The 21,198-nt window shown below is 40.0% G+C and overlaps 1 protein-coding gene across 6 annotated transcripts in view; it reads left to right on the top strand.

Annotated features, from left to right (window-relative positions):
* The window catches only part of atl (atlastin GTPase), a 440,834-nt gene that overhangs the window by 219,376 nt on the left and 200,260 nt on the right, over positions 1 to 21,198 (top strand). For 3 of the 6 annotated variants that reach the window (XM_068358731.1, XM_068358730.1, XM_068358732.1), the window contains one exon: positions 7,600 to 7,675. The exons of the other annotated variants lie outside the window; for them this stretch is intronic. In XM_068358731.1, the coding sequence (XP_068214832.1) occupies positions 7,659 to 7,675 (17 nt within the window). In that variant the 5' untranslated portion in view covers positions 7,600 to 7,658. The remainder of the gene's footprint in view (positions 1 to 7,599; positions 7,676 to 21,198) is intronic. 6 annotated transcript variants of the gene reach the window in all.

Here is a 21,198-nt window from a genome sequence, read left to right as displayed (position 1 = left end):
TAACAAATGCCAATAATAACACCTCATTACTTTCATAACTTGCATTTGTAATCATATACATGTATGCCTACACAAACATTATGATAATGGAGGTTATTTGTCTTACTTATATAAAAATATATATGTATTCCTTGCAATATATTTTTAACAATATCGCAAAATATGGCAAAAATATCTTCAAAACAAAAATGAATCATGAGTTATGAATGTAAGGTGAATATTATGTTGATATTAAAACCCCATGCAAGCATGCATGAAGCACTCTAGCACTGGTCATGGATTTTCTGAGAAATGTTAAACGCCATGCAACACGCTCTGCTTACCTTACAGCATGCTCTACATACAGCATGCTCTGCATACAGCATGCTCTGCATACAGCATGCTTTGCTTACAACATGCTCTGCATACAGCATGCTCTGCATTCAGCATGCTCTGCATACAACATGCTCTACATACAGCATGCTCTGCATACAACATGCTCTGCATACAGCATGCTCTGCATTCAGCATGCTCTGCATACAACATGCTCTGCATACAGCATGCTCTGCATACAACATGCTCTACATACAGCATGCTCTGCATACAGCATGCTCTGCATACAACATGCTCTGCATACCTTACCGCATGCTTCTCAGTCATACATCTTTGGTTGTTGCCAACTCACTAGACTGTCAAGCAGTTTCATAATGTTGCCTTCTAGTCTGCTGCTTTTGCACCATTGAAACCCTCACTGAGAGAACTTAACTTTTCTCGGATATGGTCCCTGTAGATGAGAAAGTGCTTTTCTCCCTCCTTCTGATATTCCCTTGAAGACTCTGTCATTTGGAGAGGAGCCTTTAGCTGCGTAGCCTCCTATGGACTTTTATTTAAGCATAACATGCTTCCAGGGAAGGTAATGGTTCCACTTCAGTCACTAACCCCGTCTGTTACCACACCTGCTCCCATAGACCTTGAGCTGTGTTGCAAGACATACAGTCCAAGCTTAGTCCTTGTTAAAGGATTTTTTGTTTACGGAGTCAGTGTGTCACTGGGAAGACGTTCAACAACCAGCAGAAGTGACTTGTTGTGACGCAGTGCGGCAACCTCAGCAACCCGATAAGGAGTTGTCTGTACGACCCAGACAGTCTAGACAGCTTCGGGTTGTCACTGTACTTCCTCGCTTCCCCATGGTTGACAGTTCACAGACTGTGCAGCAGTACCATGATCTTGTGTCCGGCTCCGTCAGACGACTGGCTTTTAAGAGCTCCCACAAGTCGTCTCTGTCTGGAGATTCTCAGATGGACTATGGATCTGACCAAGGAACTGGGCCTCCTGGTCAATTTTGAGGAGTCTCAGCTCATCCCATCCCAGACCATTGTCTCCCTGGGTATGGATCTTCAGAGTCGAGCTTTTCGGGCTTTTCCGTCGGCCCCAAGGATCTTCCAAGCCCTAGAATGCATCCAGAGCATGCTGAGAAGGAACCGATGCTCAGTCAGGTAGTGGATGAGTCTAACAGGGACACTTTCATCGCTGGCCCTGTTCATCGTGTTAGGGAGAATCCACCTCCCCCCCTTCAGTATCATCTAGCTGCTCACTGGATAAAGGACATGACGCTAGAGACGGTCTCAGTTCCTGTTTCCGAAGAGAGGAGGTCTTCTCTCGCGTGGTGTAAGAACAGCTTTCTTCTCAAGGAAGTCTACCTTTGGCTGTTCAGAAACCCGACCGCCGTCTCCTCTCGGACACATCAGACACGGGCTGGGGTGCGACTTTGGACGGACAGGAATGATCGAGAACATGGAATCAGGAGCAAAGGACACTTCACATCAATTGCAGGAGTTGTTGGCGGTTCTTCTGGCCTTGATAAACTTCAAGTCCCTCCAGCTTAACAAAGTGGTGGAGGTGGACTCTGACAACACCACAGCCCTGGCTTACACCTTCAAGCAGGGAGGGACTCTTTCGTGAAGTTGTTCTAGATCGCAAGGGACCTCCTCATCTGGTCTAAAGATCGAAAGCGCACGCTGGTAACGAGGTTCATTCAGGGCGGTATGAATGTCATGGCAGATCACCTCAGCCGGAAGGGTCAGGTCATCCCCACAGAGTGGACCCTTCACAAGAATGTTTGCAGCAGACTTTGGGCCCTGTGGAGTCAGCCAACCATAGATCTGTTCGCTACCTCGATAACCTAGAGACTCCTATTGTATTGTTCTCCGATTCCAGACCCAGCAGCAGTTCACGTGGATGCTTTTCTGCTGGATTGGTTCCATCTCGACCTGTATGCATTCCCGCCGTTCAAGATTGTCAACAGGGTACTTCAGAAGTTCTCATCTCGCAAAGGGACACGGCTGACGTTGGTTGGCTCCGCTCTGGCCCGCGAGAGAATGGTTCTTAGAGGTACTGCAATGGCTGGTCGACATTCCCAGGACTCTTCCTCTAGGAGTGAACCTTCTACGTCTACCTCACGTAAAGAAGGTACACCCGAACCTCCACGCTCTTCGTCTGACTGCCTTCAGACTTTCGAAAGACTCTCAAGAGCTAGGGGCTTTTCGAAGGAGGCAGCCAGAGCGATTGCCAAAGCAAGGAGAACATCCACTCTCAGAATCTATCAGTCTCAAGGGGAAGTCTTCCGTAGCTGGTACTAGACCAATGCAGTTTCCTCAACCAGTACCACTGTAACCCAGATTGCTGACTTCCTGTTATATCTAAGGAAAGTAAGATCCCTTTCAGCTCCTACGATCAAGGGTTACAGAAGTATGTTGGCAGCGGTTTTCCGCCACAGAGGCTTGGATCTTTCCACCAACAAAGATCTACAGGACCTCCCTAGGTCTTTTGAGACCTCAAAGGAACGTCGGTTGTCCACTCCAGGCTGGAATCTAGACGTGGTCCTAAGGTTCCTTATGTCATCAAGATTTGAACCTCTCCAATCAGCCTCTTTTTAGGACCTCACATTAAAAACTCTTTTCCTCGTGTGCTTGACAACAGCTAAAAGAGTAAGTGAGATCCACGCCTTCAGCAGGATCATTGTTTTCACATCTGAAACGGCTACATGTTCCTTGCAGCTCGGTTTTTGCTAAACGAGCTTCCTTCACGTCCTTGGCCTAAGTCGTTCGAGATCCCAAGCCTGTCCAACTTGGTGGGGAATGAACTGGAGAGAGTACTTTGCCCAGTTAGAGCTCTTAGGTACTATCTAAAAAGGTCTTAACCTTTACAAGGACAATCAGAAGCCTTATAGTGTGCTATCAAGAAACCTTCTTTTCCAAGTTCTAAGAACTCAGTTTCTTACTATTCAGGCTTCTGATTAGAGAAACACATTCTCATCTGAAGGAAGAAGACCTTGCTTTGCTGAAGGTAAGGACACATGAAGTGGGAGCTGTGGCTACTTCAGTGGCCTTCAAACAGAGCCATTCTCTGCAGAGTGTTATGGATGCAGCCTATTGGAGAAGCAAGTCAGTGTTCGCATCATTCTATCTCAAAGATGTCCAGTCTCTTTACGAGTACTGCTACACCCTGGGACCATTCGTAGCAACGAATGCAGTAGTAGGCGAGGGCTCAGCCACTACATTCCCATAATCCCATAACCTTTTAACCTTTCTCTTGAATACTTTTTATGGGTTGTACGGTCGGCTAAGAAGCCTTCCACATCCTTGTTGATTTGGCGGGTGGTCAATTCTTTCTTGAGAAGCGCCGAGGTTAAAGGTTGTGATGAGGTCCTTTAGTATGGGTTGCAGCCCTGTATACTTTAGCACCTTTGAGTTGATTCAGCCTTCCAAGAGGAACGCTGCGCTCAGTAAGGAAGACGATCTTATTAAAGGCAGAGTAACGGTTCAAGTCGACTTCCTTACCAGGTACTTATTATTTCATTGTTATTGTGGATAACTGATTATATGAAATACGGGATACTTAGCTATCCTTTAGTCTTGTACACTGGTTTTTCACCCACCCCCCTGGGTGTGAATCAGCTACATGATTATCGGGTAAGTTTAATATTGAAAAATGTTATTTTCATTAGTAAAATAAATTTTTGAATATACTTACCCGATAATCATGATTTAATTGACCCACCCTTCCTCCCCATAGAGAACCAGTGGACCGAGGAAAAAGTGAGGTGGCGTCAACAACAAGTACTGTAGTACCTGGCCACAGGTGGCGCTTGTGAGTACACCCCCTTCTAGTATAGTGATAGCTGGCGTATCCCTCCCGTAGAATTCTGTCGGGCAACGGAGTTGACAGCTACATGATTATCGGGTAAGTATATTCAAAAATTTATTTTACTAATGAAAATAACATATTATTACAGTATTATTATTACTAATACTACTACCACTAGCTAAGCCGCAACCCTGGATGGAAAAGAGTGATGCTATAAGCCCAAGGGCCCCAACAAGGAAAAATAGCCCAGTGAGGAAAGGAAATAAGTAAATAAATAAACAACAAGAGAAGTAATAACAATCAAAATGAAATATTTAAAGTTCATTAGCAACATTAAATTAGATCTATCATGTATAAACTATGAAAGAGAAACAAGATAGAATAGCATGCCCGAGTGTACCCTCAAGGAAGAGAACTCTAACCCAAGTCAGTAGAAGACCATGGTACAGAGACTATAACATACCCAACTAGAGAACAATGGTTTAATTTCGGTGTGACCTTTCAGAAGAGCTTCTTACCACAGCTAAAGAGTCTCTTCTCCCATTGCCAAGAGAAAAGTAGCCGCTAAACAATTACATTGTAGTAGTTAACCACTTGAGCAAAGAAGAATTGTTTGGTAATCTCTGTGTTGTCAGGTGTATGAGGAGAGTGAAGAAAGTGAAAAGAATACACTAGACTATTCAGGTATGTGTTGGCAAAGAAAAAATGAGCCGTAACCAGAGAGAGGGATCCAATGTAGTACTGTCTGACTAGTCAAAGGATCCAATAACTCTCTAGCGGTAGCATCTCAACAGGTGGCTGATGTCCTAGCCAAACTACTACCTCTTATGAAATTGTAGCAATATGTTACCAAATGAAAGGGTGGGTATCAGTATTTGAAAGAATAACTATGGTCGTCCTGTTATTTCCATATCTGCTGCTTTTCTTATCAGATTTCCAAATCTTTTTAATCTTCTTTCCTATCTTTTTCCAACATCTGAACACCTCATCTTTCTCTGAGCCACAAGGAAAAATTAAACAAAGATGAAATCCTGACTGGTTTTGCCTTTCTATGGCAAGGTATTTCCCAAAGGGCTGGTTTACAAAAGAAGCTTATGTTATAGTGTATATAAAAAGAAAAAACCACAAACTTCCATTAAACTGATGAGACCTCCAAAGAGATGTTGAATGGGTATTGGATTGGTTCTTATTGGCAGATTATAGTAAAAAAAAAAGTAGAAACTAGCAAAATTTTGAAATTGTTGGTAAGAGGAGATGTTTGAAAGTAAATTTGACAAATCCATCCATCTAGTCGACATAAAAAAAGAAGAAAATGGGACTTTTCTCCTCTTAGCTCCTCCCAGTCTGACGAAGGATTCAGCAGAGTTTGATTGGTTCTGTTAAGGTGCCACAGCCCATCCTCCCCTATTAGTCACCACAAATGAAGCTTCGTATGCCGAATCTCTTACTGCTGCTACCTTAGCGGTCACCTAAACAGTAGGGCCTATCGGAACTACATCACAGTCGCTTGCCATTCATTCCTATTTGTAGCCCGCTCTTTTACTCTCACATTTATTCTCCTATCACCCATAGCTTTCTTCCCTCCATCCATCCACCCAAACCTTGGCCTTTCTCTTGTACATCTCCCATCAACTCTTGCATTTGTCACCTTCTTCAGCGGATGCCCATTTTCCATTCTCTACATGGCCAAACCACCTCAACACATTCATATCCACTCTAGCTGCTAATTCATTTCTTACACCTATTCTGACCCTCACAACTTTGTTCCTAACCTATCTAATCAAGATACACCAGCCATACTCCTCAGACACTTTATCTTGATTCAATTTCTGTCTCTGTCATTTTCATTCCCTACAACTCCAATCCATACATCACAATTGGTACAATCACTTTCTCATACAGAACTCTCTTTACATTCATTCCTAATCCTCTGTTCTTTACCATTCCTTTCACTGCCTCCAAAACTTTACATCCTTCATTCACTTTCTGACGTACATTTGCTTCCACTCCTCCATTTGCAGCAACAGACCCCAAGAACTTGAACTGATTTACTTCCTCAGGGAACTCTCCATTCAACATGGCATTCAACCTAGCACCACCCTCCTTCTCGTGCATATCATAACCTTACTCTTACCCACATTAACTCTCAACTTCCTTCTCTCACACACCCTCCCAAACTCTGTCACTAATCGCCCCAGCTTCTTCTCCGAGTCTGCAATCACTACTGTATCATTCACAAACAACAACTGATTCGCCTCCCACAAATGATCACTCTCATCTTTGTTTCAATCCTCTCTCACAACTCCATCAACAAACAAATTGAACAACCATGGCAACATCACACATCCCTGTCTCAGTCCCACTCTCACTGGAAACCATTCACTCACTTCATTTCCTATCCTAACACACACTATACTGCCTATGTATAAACTCTTCACTGCTTGCAACAACCTTCCACCAGTTCCATGTAACCTTATCACATTCCGCATCATTTCCATATCAACTCTCTCGTAAGCTTTCTCTAGAGCCATAAATGCAACATACACCTCCTTACCTTTCATTAAATATTTCTCACATATCTGCCTAACTAAAAATCTGATCCTTACAGCCACTACCTCTTTTAAAACTCTTGTGCTTCTAAGATTGCATCCTCTGTTCTATCATTGTAATGGTAATGGAAAAAAAGATGATGTGTCACAGAGCTGTTAAATATTTGAAATAATGGAAATGGTTGGGTCGTATACACTAGTACAGTATTACATTTAGAAATGCTATAGGTACAAAGAAAGAGGATAAATTTGTGATCTAAATAAAGTAATGAAATCTTTTAAGTTTGTGAAAGTCAATTCTTCCATGCAATTTTTTGCGAAGTGTCTGTACCGTAGAATATTTGGAATGGAATACTGTAATGTGTATAGGTACATTTTTCTTAAAGAAGATTACTCGGCAAAATGTTCCATCATGTTGCATTGTAGAAGGCTTAGGTCAAGTACTGTAAAGGCAAAGTACTGTACTCTAATAACTTTGAGAAAAATATATTTTCAGAAAACTACTACTAAAGAAAAAGGTTTGATCCCTGAGTAGGGGAGAAATTACTTGAATTTTTATTCATGATGTGGCTATTTCATATTTAATTTCCTCATAGTAGGTTTTTCGGAAGTGAAAATAAAGTGTACTTGGTATAAAATTACTGTACTGTGTTTGTTAAATCACATTCTTAATGATAATAGGCTGATCAGGGGTAATATTTATCATGGTCTAGGAGAATACTGTATGTCTGCCTCAGTTGTCAATTGAAGAAAGAATCTTTAACTTTGTTATTTTTCAATAATTTTGGCCATATTTTTTGTAATACATTAATAGTATTCTTTTCTTTTTGCAAAAAATCCATTTTAATTTAATGAATACGCATCTGCTATGTATTGCAGATTTTATAAAAAAAAAAAGCTAAGTATTTTTCTTTTATTCCTCCAGAAATAAAGAGGTTCAGGAACGATAACATTGAGAGTGAACCATTTGGCTTGGTTTTCAGGATGCAGGTTGAAGAGCTGTGAGTCATTTAGTGCTTTTATGTATACAAGTTGGGTGGTGATTGTTGCCTTTGGCTTTATGACAAACAGTAGCTCTGAACTTGATTTGTGCCAGTGCTTGCAGTTGTTAATTTGCTAACTTTTGATTTGAAAATTGATGGCCTGATATTATTAACACATTAACCTTCTCCAAGATCTGTAGATTATTTGCTGTACTTGGAAAAAAATAGTAAATCACTAACCCAGTATGTATTTATTTGTAACTCATATTGATTAACAACAAAGTAAAAACCTAATTGTTGTCTTGTCTTATAAATGAAACAAGGCAATACCCAGGGATGCTGAAGTACCCCCAGAGGGAATCTCTGAGGAGTGGGAATTCTGCATTATTTTTATTGTAATGTTGGCCATATGGTGCATTAATTATTTGCTCCTTTGATCTTTAGAAATGGCTTTTAGATTGTAATTAATACTTTTCAGAATTTGACTAATCGTTTGCCAAATAAAGTACCAGGACCTAGGGCTTGGTTCTCTTATTCATCATCAATTTTAATATTCTTTTCTGTTTGCAAAATATTTCTCAGTCCATTTTGCTTCCTTCTGTGGTAATTTCCCGAGTTATTAGTCTACTACAGCCACCATTTATGATTGTTGTCTCTTCCATTCGGTGAAATTCCTTTTGCACTATCTAGTGTAGTGCCATTCATGTGTAAGGAGACCTACTGCACATTATGGTTCTTAGCTTTTCTCCTTGTTCTTTTCTGTGAATTTTTAGTTTTTCAGAATACTTCATTTGTGCTTCTTTGGGATTGTGTCGTCATTTTTCTATGTAAAATTTCTTTCATTATTGTTTTTTATTTATATTTTTTATCATTTTAATGCTATTTTGCTTTTTATGTATTCATTTGAATTTAATTTAATTTTGCTGCTTATTGATTGTCTTTGCTCATTTTTAGGATAATTTGCCTTGAATTTGTGTTATCTTTCATGCTAAGCTGGATAGGTTCTGCTTTTTTTTTTGCATGGTGCTATTTTATAATAACCTACAGTTTATTGTTACATTGTTTCCTACTTCATCTAATTAAAACGGTGTACCTTACTGTGTTATTCCCAGCTTGTCGGTAATCATTACCTTTGGTTTCCTGTCAAGTTTATCTTCTGAATGTGTACTTTCTTTTGAATGTTGTTGTGCAAAAGTGCTAGTGTTGATATTTCATTCTATGCTTCAGTATACATGTCTGGATCTACTTCATGCCTGGATCTACTTACCCCGGCTGGTAGTTTGTTTATGTCCTTACTTATCAAGGACCCCCATATCCTTTATCCATCTTGTTTAGAACATCAGTGTTTACTCAGCTTAAATAGGATGCTTGCTGTAGTTTATTTGTGGATCGGTGTTTTTCTTTTGCTCAGAAGAGACCATTCATGCCATTAATATACTCAAAAGCCTTCTGTTGAGGCTTTCTCAGAAACTTCTGCTTGTTATTTCTCTATGTCTCTCTCTTCTGTTCCATCCTTCAAGGAGCTGGGGTCTTCTGGTAACACTATAGCCCTCACCCTCGGGGAAGCCATGCTGACCTTCTTTAGTCAAGAAAATAATACTAAGGGGTTCTCTTCACTTGCTATTGCATTGGCTTTGGATGGATCTCATTTTCACAAGACAGTACTTACTGCTGATTGTTTTTCTCACCAACCTTGCTGCTGCTTCCACCTTTGCCTCTTGTACCATCTGTTGCTGGCTGTTTAAACTTGGCATATGTGTTAAAGGAGTTTGCATAGGTGGCCTTTGTTGCACACTTGTAATGCAAAATCTTTTTTGTCATGCAGAGTGGTTCAAAATTCAAATGAGGTGGTCTTTGACACTTCACTTAAACTTATAACTGTCAAGAGCCATTAAGACACTTACTTGTCCTTTTAGAACTCCAGCTTTTGCCATCTTCTTGTCCCTGACCTTAACTGTTAGAAATGATAGAACGTTACTACTACTTGCAACTGTATCCATTATTCTTACGTCTTCAGCAACCCTCAAAATCTATTGCCCTCCTTTCCCTTATTTTTACTGCCATTGCTGGCATCCATCCTTCTCCTACTGTGATATTAAAATACTTACCTTACACTGCTGATCATCCCTAAGTGACTGCTGAAATAGCAATAAAAGAATTTTATTATTTTATCTCGATTTAAATGAGATTCTATTCTTATACTTGCAAACATATTTATGTCAGCCCCCTAAGGATGCGTCATGTACTCATATAGCTATATATAAAATTCATTCAGTTTTTTAATACAATTTTCATAGTCTTACTATATTTATTAGTTGTTTAGTTACAAAACATCAAAGTAAGTACAAAATTCATTGCTTACCATAAAAAAGTTTGCAAATCATGAGCTTCTTAAATATAACCCAGGCAGTTGAGTTTTTTAGATAATCTTTAACTAGAGTTAAAAGTCATTTATGAGTAGCAGAGGCGAGGGATAGGAAATGGTTCTATCACCCATATAATAAAGTGTGTGTCTGGTTTCTTATATATATATATATATATATATATATATATATATATATATATATATATATACAGTATATATATTTTTATTATTGTTATTACAAGCTAAGCTACAACCCTAATTGGAAAAGCAGGACGTCATAAGCCCAAGGGCTCCAACTGGGAAAACTAGCCCATTAAAGAAAGCAAATGAAAAAACTACAAGAGAAGTATTAAACAATCAAAATAAAATATTTTAAGAAAAATAACATTAAATTAGATATTTTTTATGAACTATAAAAACTTCAAAACAGAATAGCATGCCTGAGTGTACCCCCAAGCAAGATATATATTATATATATATATATATATATATATATATATATATATATATATATATATATATATATATATATATATATATATATATATATATATATATTTTTTCTCTCTCTCTCTCTCTCTCTCTCTCTCTCTCTCTCTCTCTCTCTCTCTCTCTCTCTCTCTCTCTCTCTCTCTCTCTCTCTCTCTCTCTCTATATATATATATATATATCTTTCCTATCACATTTGGGGGTGAAAGTGAGTAGTCATTCCCCGGTGAGAGGAGGTACCCCTACATTCGTAAACCACTCATTCCAACAGGTTGTAGTCAGGAGAGGGGAAGGGGGTGGGAAGGGTTGAATTAGTTTGTTCGCTAGCATGCATGTGTGTGTGCATATCTTTCTAAATATTTAGATAATTTATGATGGCTCGAGTGCACTATAAATACTTATATAATCACACGTGTGTGTGTTTGTGTGTGTATATATATATACATATAATATATATATATATATATATATATATATATATATATATATATATATATATATATCTATTCAAGGGGATTCAGCTTCATCTGTGGTGGATAAAGGGGGAGGGTGGGCTGTGGCACCCTAGCGGTACCAGCCGAACTCGATTGAGTCCCTTATCAGGCTGGGAGGAATGTAGAGGAGAGGTCCCCTTTTTTTGTTTCATTTGTTTGATGTTGGCTACCCCCCAAAATTGGGGGAAGTGCCTTGGTATATGTATGTGTATTATATATATATATATATATATATATATATATATATATATATATATATATATAATATATATATATATATATATATATATATGTATGTATGTATGTATGTATGTATGTACAGAATAACAGCAACAAATGCAGCCATTTGTAGTCCATTACAGGACAAAGGCCTCAGACATATCCTTATTCATGTCTGGAATTTTGCCAGTTTTCTTCACCATGCTTGGCAACTATAGATTGGTGATGGTGGGAGACTTGTCTGATCACTCACAGCAAGCCAACCTAGTATGGGGAGCCTTGATTAGTACAGCTTTGCTGATCATGGCAATACACAAAACCTTTCACAACGTTAAGGTATCCCTACTCAGAAAGATATATGAATAGGAAGATAAATAGAAGAAAGACAGAAATGATGAGAACCAAGTATGCAATTGAAGACGAAACATCATTGGAAGGAGAAAGGATTAATGAGGTAGAATCATTTAAGTATTTAGGAACTATGATCTTCAACAGGGTCTTTAGAGTTAGATTTTAGTGAAAGATTGAAAAAATGCAAATCATACAATGGCTAGGTTGCGTAAAATTTGGAAATCAAGTCGCCTGAAATTGCATATAAAAATCAGAATATGTATCAGTTTTGTGAGATTGGTGTTACTCTATGGACATGAGTCATGGTATGACAATGAAACAATCTCCAATAGATCTAGTATTGAGAACAAACCCTCAGAAGGATATTGGGAGTTGGATGGCAGAACAGGATTAGAAATGGGACTTTAAGAGAGATTACTCGAGTGCCAGTGCCATATGTGGATGAGGAGTAGATGGAAAGGGTTTGGGCATGCTCTTCATACTCCCCAAGAGAGATTAGTTCACCAAACGTTCAGCTGGGCTCCACAAGGCACTAGAATAGTTCAAAGACCCAGCCCTACATGGCTGAGGACTATGAAGCACGAAATAGGAGATGATGAATGGAGAAGTATTGAATTAAAAGCTCAAGATAGAGATGACTGTCGAAATCTAACCAAGGCCCCTTGCGTCAATAGGCGTAGGATGAGATGATGATGATGATATATATGTGTGTGTTACTTATTGTTTATTATGAATAAAAGATATCTTGGTGGTATCCAAAAATAGAAGATGGCATCTCTTTGGACAAACTGATTTCCAGTTGGATTTCAGGATAACAAAAAAACTGGATTTACTTATGTTGGTATTGACACATTGCAAGAATCACTTTTGTACCCGACTCTCCATCAGGACCACATTGGTTGAGTGCTTGAATTACACTTTACCATAAAGGCCAAGTTGGTGAAAATTTCAGTACTGTATACAATACACAAATTAGTCATCCAAAAAGGAAAATGAAAATTTGAAGATTCTTGAAATATAAATTAGATCAATTCCATTGATCAACCAATTTGGTCGTGATGAAGTCACATACAAAAGTGATTTAAACATATTTTGACACCAAATAATAAATGGAGAAATATAAATGAAGTTTTCTTGTTATCCTGACAACTATTTAGAGGTCAGTTTGTCTGGAGAGATGCTGTCTTTGATTTTTAGATGTCACTAAAATACAGTAAGGACTATTCACTATTAATGTAGAGTAACTAACTTGCCTTAGTAATGTGTATATATATTGTCTAATCATTATATATACAGTATCCACATTTCAAAATTTATACTTGTCCCATACCATCTAATTCTAAGAAAAAAGAATTTGGAACAATACAATACCAATGTGTATAACAATAATTTATTACAGTATCTTGCTCTGTAAAACTAAGTTATAAGTTTTTCATACACAAAACTATGTAGTGAATCTTTTATGGCAATTTTTTAATTAATACAAATCCAATAATATTATGTTAGCCTTCCTTCCACTCAATTAAATCTGTTTCATCAACTTGTACTGGTCAAGGTAGAAAGGTAAGAGAGAGTTGAAGGGATTTGAAAAGGTGAAGTGATAGAGGGATAAGATTAATGGTCAGTGTGTGGTGAGAAGATCACATAATGAGTACAGATACTATGGGGAGATGTGATGGTCTGTTGCTTGAAAATATTCTCGTAGATGACATGATGAGCGAGGACATTATGGGGAAATGTGATTGTCAGCTGCTTGAAAACATACTAGTAGAAGATTACATAATAAGTGCAGATAATATGGGTAGATGTGAAGGTCTGCTGCTTGAAATCATAGTAGTACTGTACTGAGGTTCCAAAGATTCAGATGGTTTGGGCAAGTGATGAGAAGGGATGAGGAACAGTTAGTCAGAGAATTAATAGATATGGAAATGACAGGAAGAATTTATTAAAGGGATGGAGATTTACCAGCCCAATGAATCAAACTTCACACCTACAGAGCTACCCCAAATCCATTCCAGAGACGCCATTTTGTATGTCTAATACGTAATCTTACCAAAATTGCCTTTCCTCATATCCCTCTAGCATGAGACAGGTGAAGAAATTATGGAGAACTTGACCAAGTGGAAGTTTAGCTCGAAAGTGCACAAGACAAAAGACTGGAAATAACTGTAACATTAATGATGATAATATTCCATTACATCAGTTTGAAGTACATGATCTTAAACACTAGCCCCTCTTAATCTGTTCTAGTTGTAAGACTAAATGTAATGTGATGGTTTTGACTTTGTATGTCTAACCACTGATTGTAGTCGGTGATCTTAGCTTATGTAAGAGTTTGTGGACATTCCTAGTAGTAGTAGTAATGCTGTGGTTATCATGTTTTAAATACTAATGATGTCTGGGTATTGTTTTTTTTTTATTTGCAAACAGGATATAGTGCACGTTTATTAATAGCTCTTGTGGTATGTTCATCACAAACTGAAAAATTAAAGCATTTGGTCAGAGAAGTGGTTCCTTATTTTATGTAAATTGGGTAAAATTTCTACATACTGTATCTGACTGGCTGATGGAATGAGGACTTAGATGACTTACACCTACCACATGTTTTTTAATCTTGATATGAAGTTGTGATTTTTAAATATTAAACTTAGCCGGTGAATATATAATAGTTTACGTCTCCGACGGCTCGACAGAATTCAAAAACTCGCGAGTGATCTCCATGAAGGTAGCGGGTGTGCCCACCAGCGCCGACTATCGGCCAGATACCGCATATACATGTAAACAGCTCCAGTTCTTCTCTGTCGGTTTCATCGACAAGTCGATTCCACTCGCTATTATGACCTCGAGTTTTCTACCGAATTGGTGAAGTACTTGGTTTTGGTTTTATTGCTTTCGCCGTGTTGGATTATTCAATACTATCCTCAAAAGAAATGCTTTTGAAAGGAGAGTAAAAGTGTTTTTGCCCTTGCTTTTATCTCTGGTTTTTTTCCATAGAGTAAAAATGGCCGACCCTTCCCTTAGTGTACGGAAGTGTGTTTTAGGCTTTTAGCAATTATCTTATCACGTTATAAATTGTTGTTGTTAATTATAGATTTTCCTCTATATATTTTATATCTCACCCGCCTTTATTAGGCCTCTTCGATTAGCTTTCCATTTATACTAAACATCAAGATAAATTTTAATGATTTGTTTATATGCGGCCTTACCTATTCCTCCCCTAATCCGAGAGTAGGCGGTCCTAACTTGGAAACCGAAGTTAAACAACGTTGAGCCCATTCAACTTTTATTTTCGTTAAGTTTAAATCATTTGCTCTGTAAGAGTTATTAAATGAATATTTTTTAGTAAATATTTTATGAAAGATTTTCTTTGAATAGTCTTCGTGCTGTTTCAAAGATGAACTAACGTTTGGTTTATTTATGCTACGCAGTTTGCGCTCTATCGTTACGATAGAGAAAGAGAGAATCACGGTTTCACTTTGCAGAAAGAGTAAATCGATTTTGACGTTTTGTTCATTCTGCTTTCAAACTGAAATGTTTTAATACTAATTTAAAGGAACTTGTTAATTTTCAATTTCTTAGTCCTTTAAGTTTTTTCCTTTGGTCAAATAACCTGTTTATTGACGAAGGGTAAGTGGGCTTTTCTCTTCTGTGTGAAATCAAGAGAGAGAGAGAGAGAGAGAGACGGAGAGAGAGAGAGGAAGAGAGAACGTTCCGATCTTTATTCTCGTCCCAAGCGAGTAACGTTGTTCTCGAGTCAGTTTTTTTTTTGCTCTCGTCCCAAGTCTCTGTACGGGGAGAAAGGATAAAACGTTTTTAGTTTTTATTCTCGTCCCAAGGCACTGTACGGTGAGAGATTGAAAACGTAGTTTTTAATGAACTAGTGTTTAGTCTCCTCCCCAGTCACTGATCCTTTTAACTTTATATATTTCCGTTTTATTCGATATATATGTTTACTGTTTTTTTGCTTGTATTAATGTGCTTACATTATACGACTTATTTCGCAATTAAACCTTTTGATGTAGGGGAGAATTGCGTGCTTCAGGTAGAAATCGGTTTTTATTTATGCCTAATGTGAAATTATTGAAAAATTCGATTTCAGTGAAGTAAGTGCAAAAACAGAAAATCGTAGTGATAAAGTGATAATTGCGCAAAGTGTTTTTTAGTGTTGCGACCGAGGGTTCGTCTGTTCGTGCTTGTCGTTCACCTAGTCCGATACCTCTTTCAGGCTCCCATGCTCCAGGGAGAAGTAATGTCGTAGGACTTATGGGGACGAGAGGCTTTAACCAACGAAAAAACGTTCCCTCTATGGTATCGGGCGTGTCTAGCAAGATCGCCCCTACCATAAGACGAGCGAGGCTGTTTTTCTCCTCGTCATCCGAAGGCTTCTCGCAAAAGAAATCTTGGAGCAAAGTTTCTAGACCCTTAAAGCGGAAGTCAGTCCATTCAGGACAGGTCCAGCGTCCTGGCTGTAGCCATGGGGACAGCTCTGACCCTTTGCAGTCGTCGGAAGACGATTCGCCTATTAAACGCAAGCGTAACACGGGGTCCGAGGGTCGCGGTAAAGGCAATGTTTTGCCAACACAGACGTTACCGTCGTCTCGGCCCGTCCCGACTCCTGTTGATCCTAAATGGGTTGTCCTGCAGGACATGCAGACTAAGCTTGCCTCCCTTATGGAGAAGTATGACGTTGAGCAGGTTCACGATAAACCTTCGCTTTCGAGTCGCCGTTACACTAAACGAGACTCTGGCCGTCAGCCGCCCAAATGAGCATTTACTCGTCCGTTTGACGTTATGAAACGTGATGTCGGTAGTTTGTCACGTCAGTCACGTGACTTGGATCCTTACTCGCTGCAGTCCCGTGTTGACTTTCAGCCGCTGCCGCAGCCTCGTGTTGACGTTCAGCCGCTGCCGCAGTCTCGTGTTGACGTTCAGGACGCTCGCCAACCAGCTACAGTTGCCTTGTTTTGACGTTGAACGTCAAGCACCGCAGTCAAGAGTTGTTTTAACTGCTCTATCTAGGCAGTCAAGGCAGTCTCGACTTGACGTCGAGCGTCCTCCCGCACCTGTTGTTGTTGCTGGTCAGTCCTTTAAGCAGTTACATGACGTAGCCTCCTTGACTGCTACTGATGCTCCTTTGCGTGTGGACTCTGCTTGTCAAGCATTGCCACCACGGCAGGTCTCTCCCTTGCTTGAGACTCGGCAATTGTCGGACGAGGTTCCTTCAGATTAGGAAGTTGCTGATCCCCCTCCTACTGATATTCCCTTGGGGACTCTGTCAGACGGAGAGGAGCCTAAAGCTGCTCAGCCCTCTATGGACTTTAAATAAATCATGCTGATTTTTAAGGATCTTTGTCCGGATCATTTTGTAACTGCTGCTCCTCGTTCGCCTAAACGTCAGAGCTTACACTAGGCCTAGCTACTTCGAAGCCGTTGTTTTCTAAGCTAGTGCTCTCTCGCTCTTCTAAGAGAGCTTTACGTTTGCTAGGCGACTGGTTGATCACCAGGAGGAGTTTGGGGGAGACAGCCTTTGCTTTCCCTCCTTTTAAACTGGCTTATAGAGCGAGCGTCTGGTATGACACGGGAGAAGTTCTCGGCTTGGGAGTTCCTGCCTCTGCCCAGATAGACTTCTCAAGCCTCATAGACTCTCCCTGGAGCCTGGCCATGAGACGCTCCAAGATTTTATGGTCGGCTTCAGAGCTAGACCATCTCCTGTTAGGAGTTTTTTTTTCGAGCGTTTGAAGTTTTGCTGTACAATTATGTCATGCATAAACAAGGCTATCAGGGATGGCTCCAATGATCTGACAGCCACGTTCTCTGCAGGAACAAGACTATCAGGGATGGCTCCAATGATCTGGCAGCCACGTTCACTGCAGGAGTACGTAAGATGCAAGTGCGCTCAATGTGTTCATTGTCAAGACAAACTTCACGATGAAGTCTACCTAGCTGTCTTGACAGCATTAATGGAAGGCGACTGGATGGTCTCTCTCGACCTTCAGGATGCATACTTCCACATCCCGATTCATCCAAACTTTCAACTACACCTGAGGTTTGTGGACGGGAAAGTAATGTACCACTGTCGAGCACTGTACTCCGACCTCATTCCTTGCTCCTCTTGCTTTTACAAGGCCATTGCAAAATGTAGCAAGCTTTCTACATTTTTTGAGGATTCAGAGCCTCCCTTTATTTTGACGACTGGCTAATCAGGGCGTTCGTCATTATATCGCTGTCTGGAGAGCCTCTAATGGACATTAGACCTAACCAAGGAGCTAGGTCTCATAGTGAACGTAGAGAAGTCGTAACTTACAGTATCCCATCCCAGACTATTCTTTTTTTTTTGGGAATGGAGATATAGTGTCTGATTTTTCGACCCTTTTCGTCTCCCGCAAGAATGGAACAAGCTCTGTTAAAAGTCCTCACTTGCAAGAGAAAAACAGTTGCTCTGTAAGAGTTTGAACTAACCTCGTGGGAACTCTTTCATCGCTGGAGTAGTTTATCTCTCTGGGGAGACTCAACCTATGCCCTTTCCTATTTCACCTAAACATTGGAACAAGGAGAAGGGCTTAGTGAGTATCTCTTTCCCAATCTCCAACTCAGTCTAGACATGTCTGACTTGGTGGGACAGCAACATCAGACTTCGAGAAGGTCTTTCTCTTGCGATCAAGAACCCAAACCATGTGTTGTTTTCAGATGCAGCGGATTTGGGTTAGGGAGCTCCACTGGACAGTCTGGAAGGCTCGGTTCTTTGATCCACGGATCAGAAGGAACTCCTTTTAATGCAGTAACATCTCTCCTTTGGCGAGATTTGTGCAGAAATGAATGTCTTGGCGGACGGCTTCAGCAGAAGAGGACAAGTCTTCTCCATGGAGTGGACGTTGCATAAGACTGTGTGCGAGAAGCTATGGATGACATGGGGTCTACCCACCATAGATCTTTTTGCTACTCTCTCTGACAAAGAGGCTCTCGACTTACTGCTTTCCAGTTCCAGATCCAGAGGCAGCTCACATAGACGCTTTCCTGCTGGACTGGTCTCACCTGGACGTTTATGCCTTTCCACCTTTCAAGATCCTAGACAAGGTGCTGCAGAAGTTCACCTCTCACGAAGGGACCAGGTTGACATTGGTTGCTCCACTCTGGCCCGCGAGAGAGTGAGTAACAGAGGTACTTCAATGGCTGGTAGACGTTCCAAGGAGTCTACCTTTAAGGATGGATCTCTTACGGCAGCCACGTAAGGAGTCTTCATCAAAGCCTCCCCGCGCTTCGTCTGACTGCCTTCAGACTATCGAAAGACTCTCAAGAGCTAGAGGATTTCGAAGGAGGCAGCCAGAACGATTGCGAGAGCTAGGAGAGCATCTACCATCAAGGTCTATCAGTCGAAGTGGGAAGTCTTTAGAGACTGGTGCAAGTCATCATCCATTTCCTCTTCCAGTACCTCTGTAGCCCAAATTGCAGACTTTCTCCTACATCTGAGAAATGTTCGCTCCCTCTGAGCGCCCACTATTAAGGGTACAGGAGCATGTTGGCGTCTGTGTTCAGACATAGAGGCTTAGATCTGTCCAATAATCAAGATCTCCAAGATCTCCTTAAGTCCTTCGAGACCTCTAAGGAGCGTCGTATGGCAACTCCTGGATGGAACTTAGACGTGGTCCTAAGGTTCCTAATGTCCGACAGGTTTGAGCCATTACATTCAGCCTCCCTGAAGGATCTCACCCTCAAGACGCTTTTCTTAGTGTGCTTGGCTTCGGCTAAAAGGGTCAGTGAGATCCATGCCTTCAGTAGGAACATCGGCTTTTCTACAGATAAAGCCACATGTTCACTTCAGCTTGGTTTTCTTGGCCAAAAATGAACTGCCTTCTTGTCCTTGGCCTAAGTCATTTGATATACCTTGCCTGTCAGAGATCGTAGGCAACGAGCTTGAAAGAGTGCTGTGTCCAGTTAGAGCTCTGAAGTTTTATTTAGCTCGGACTAAATCCTTACGAGGAGGATCTAAGGCTTTGTGGTGCTCAGTTAAGAAGCCTTCATTGCCTCTGTCAAAGAATGCTTTGTTTTATTTTATTAGATTTTTAATTCGAGAGGCTCATTCTCACTTGAGTGAAAAAGATCGTTGCTTGCTTAAGGTTAAGACGCACGAAGTAAGAGCTATAGCAACTTCTGTGGCCTTTAAGCAAAACAGATCTCTGCAAAGTATTATGGACGCGACCGTTTGGAGAAGCAAGTCGGTATTCGCGTCATTTTACTTAAAAGATGTCCAGACTCTTTATGAGGACTGCTACACATTGGGTCCATTCGTTACAGCGAGTGCAGTAGTGGGTAAGGGTTCTACCACTACATTCCCTTAATTCCAATATCCTTTTAATCTTCTCTTGAAATGTTTTTAATTGGGTTGTACGGAAGGCTAAGAAGCCTTTCGCATCCTTTTTGATTTGGCGGGTGGTCAAATGTCATTTCTTGAGAGCGCCCAGATTAAGGGTTTTGATGAGGTTCTGTTGTATGGGTTGTCGCCCTAGATACTTAAGCTCCTGGGAGTCTTTCAGCATCCTAAGAGGATGGCTGGGCTTCGTGAGGAAAGCGGACTAACAAGGCAGAGTAATCGTTAGAGTCAGCTTCCTTACCAGGTACCTATATTTATTTGGGTTTGGTTATGATATGACTGTCAAAAACTCTAAGCATATACGCCGTAAACTGTATTAATACTGGTCTCTACCCACCACCATGGGTGTGAATCAGCTATTATATATTCACCGGCTAAGTTTAATATTTAAAAATGATATTTTGATTATAAAATAAATTTTTGAATATACTTACCCGGTGAATATATAAATTAAAGGCCCCCCCTTCCTCCCCGATAGAGACCCAGCGGGATGAGAAGAACTGGAGCTGTTTACATGTATATGCGGTATCTGGCCGATAGTCGGCGCTGGTGGGCACACCCGCTACCTTCATGGCGATCGCTCGCGAGTTTTTGAATTCTGTCGAGCCGTCGGAGACGTCAGCTATTATATATTCACCGGGTAAGTATATTCAAAAATTTATTTTATAATCAAAATATCATGTTTTAAGTTTTTAAAGTACCAATCTTTTTTTTCTAGTAAGAACTAGTTCTAATTCAATTTAAAGGCTTTAATTGCAGTGCAATCTTTAATGAGTCATGACAATTTAACATTTACAAATAACAGTTTAATTTCATTGAAAAATTTAGGAGTTCAACTATTGCTGAGCTCTTTCCATTAGAAATAGGGTTGCAACATTAACACCTCTTGAATTGTCTGCTTGTTTTCTTCATTGTAAGTCTTGCTTACAATTTTGGGACCACAAGTAGATCTGTTTTTTGGTTTGGCATTTTGTAAAACTTTGCCTTTGTTGGAAGAATTGGGAAAAAATATTTTCATACTAGAAATGAGATTACTGATTTTCTGTCATCTGAGCGGTTATATATATTCATACAGTTTGTGAATATTGTGTATGGAAATTTAAAGTGGGCATTGTTGTTGGTAATAATATGAAAATTTCCCAAAGATTATTCAAAAGTTAAAGTTGAAAAGTAATAAATAGCATTTACAAACTATGAAAAAACTAAAAGATTGAATTCTTGACTTTGTCAAACCCTTCGATCCTACCTACTTGAC

Source organism: Palaemon carinicauda, chromosome 35 (assembly GCF_036898095.1).
Source record: "Palaemon carinicauda isolate YSFRI2023 chromosome 35, ASM3689809v2, whole genome shotgun sequence".
Classification (NCBI taxonomy): domain Eukaryota; kingdom Metazoa; phylum Arthropoda; class Malacostraca; order Decapoda; family Palaemonidae; genus Palaemon; species Palaemon carinicauda.
The sequence above is the reverse complement of the archived record's forward strand: the minus strand, read 5'-3'. Positions and strand labels throughout refer to the sequence as shown.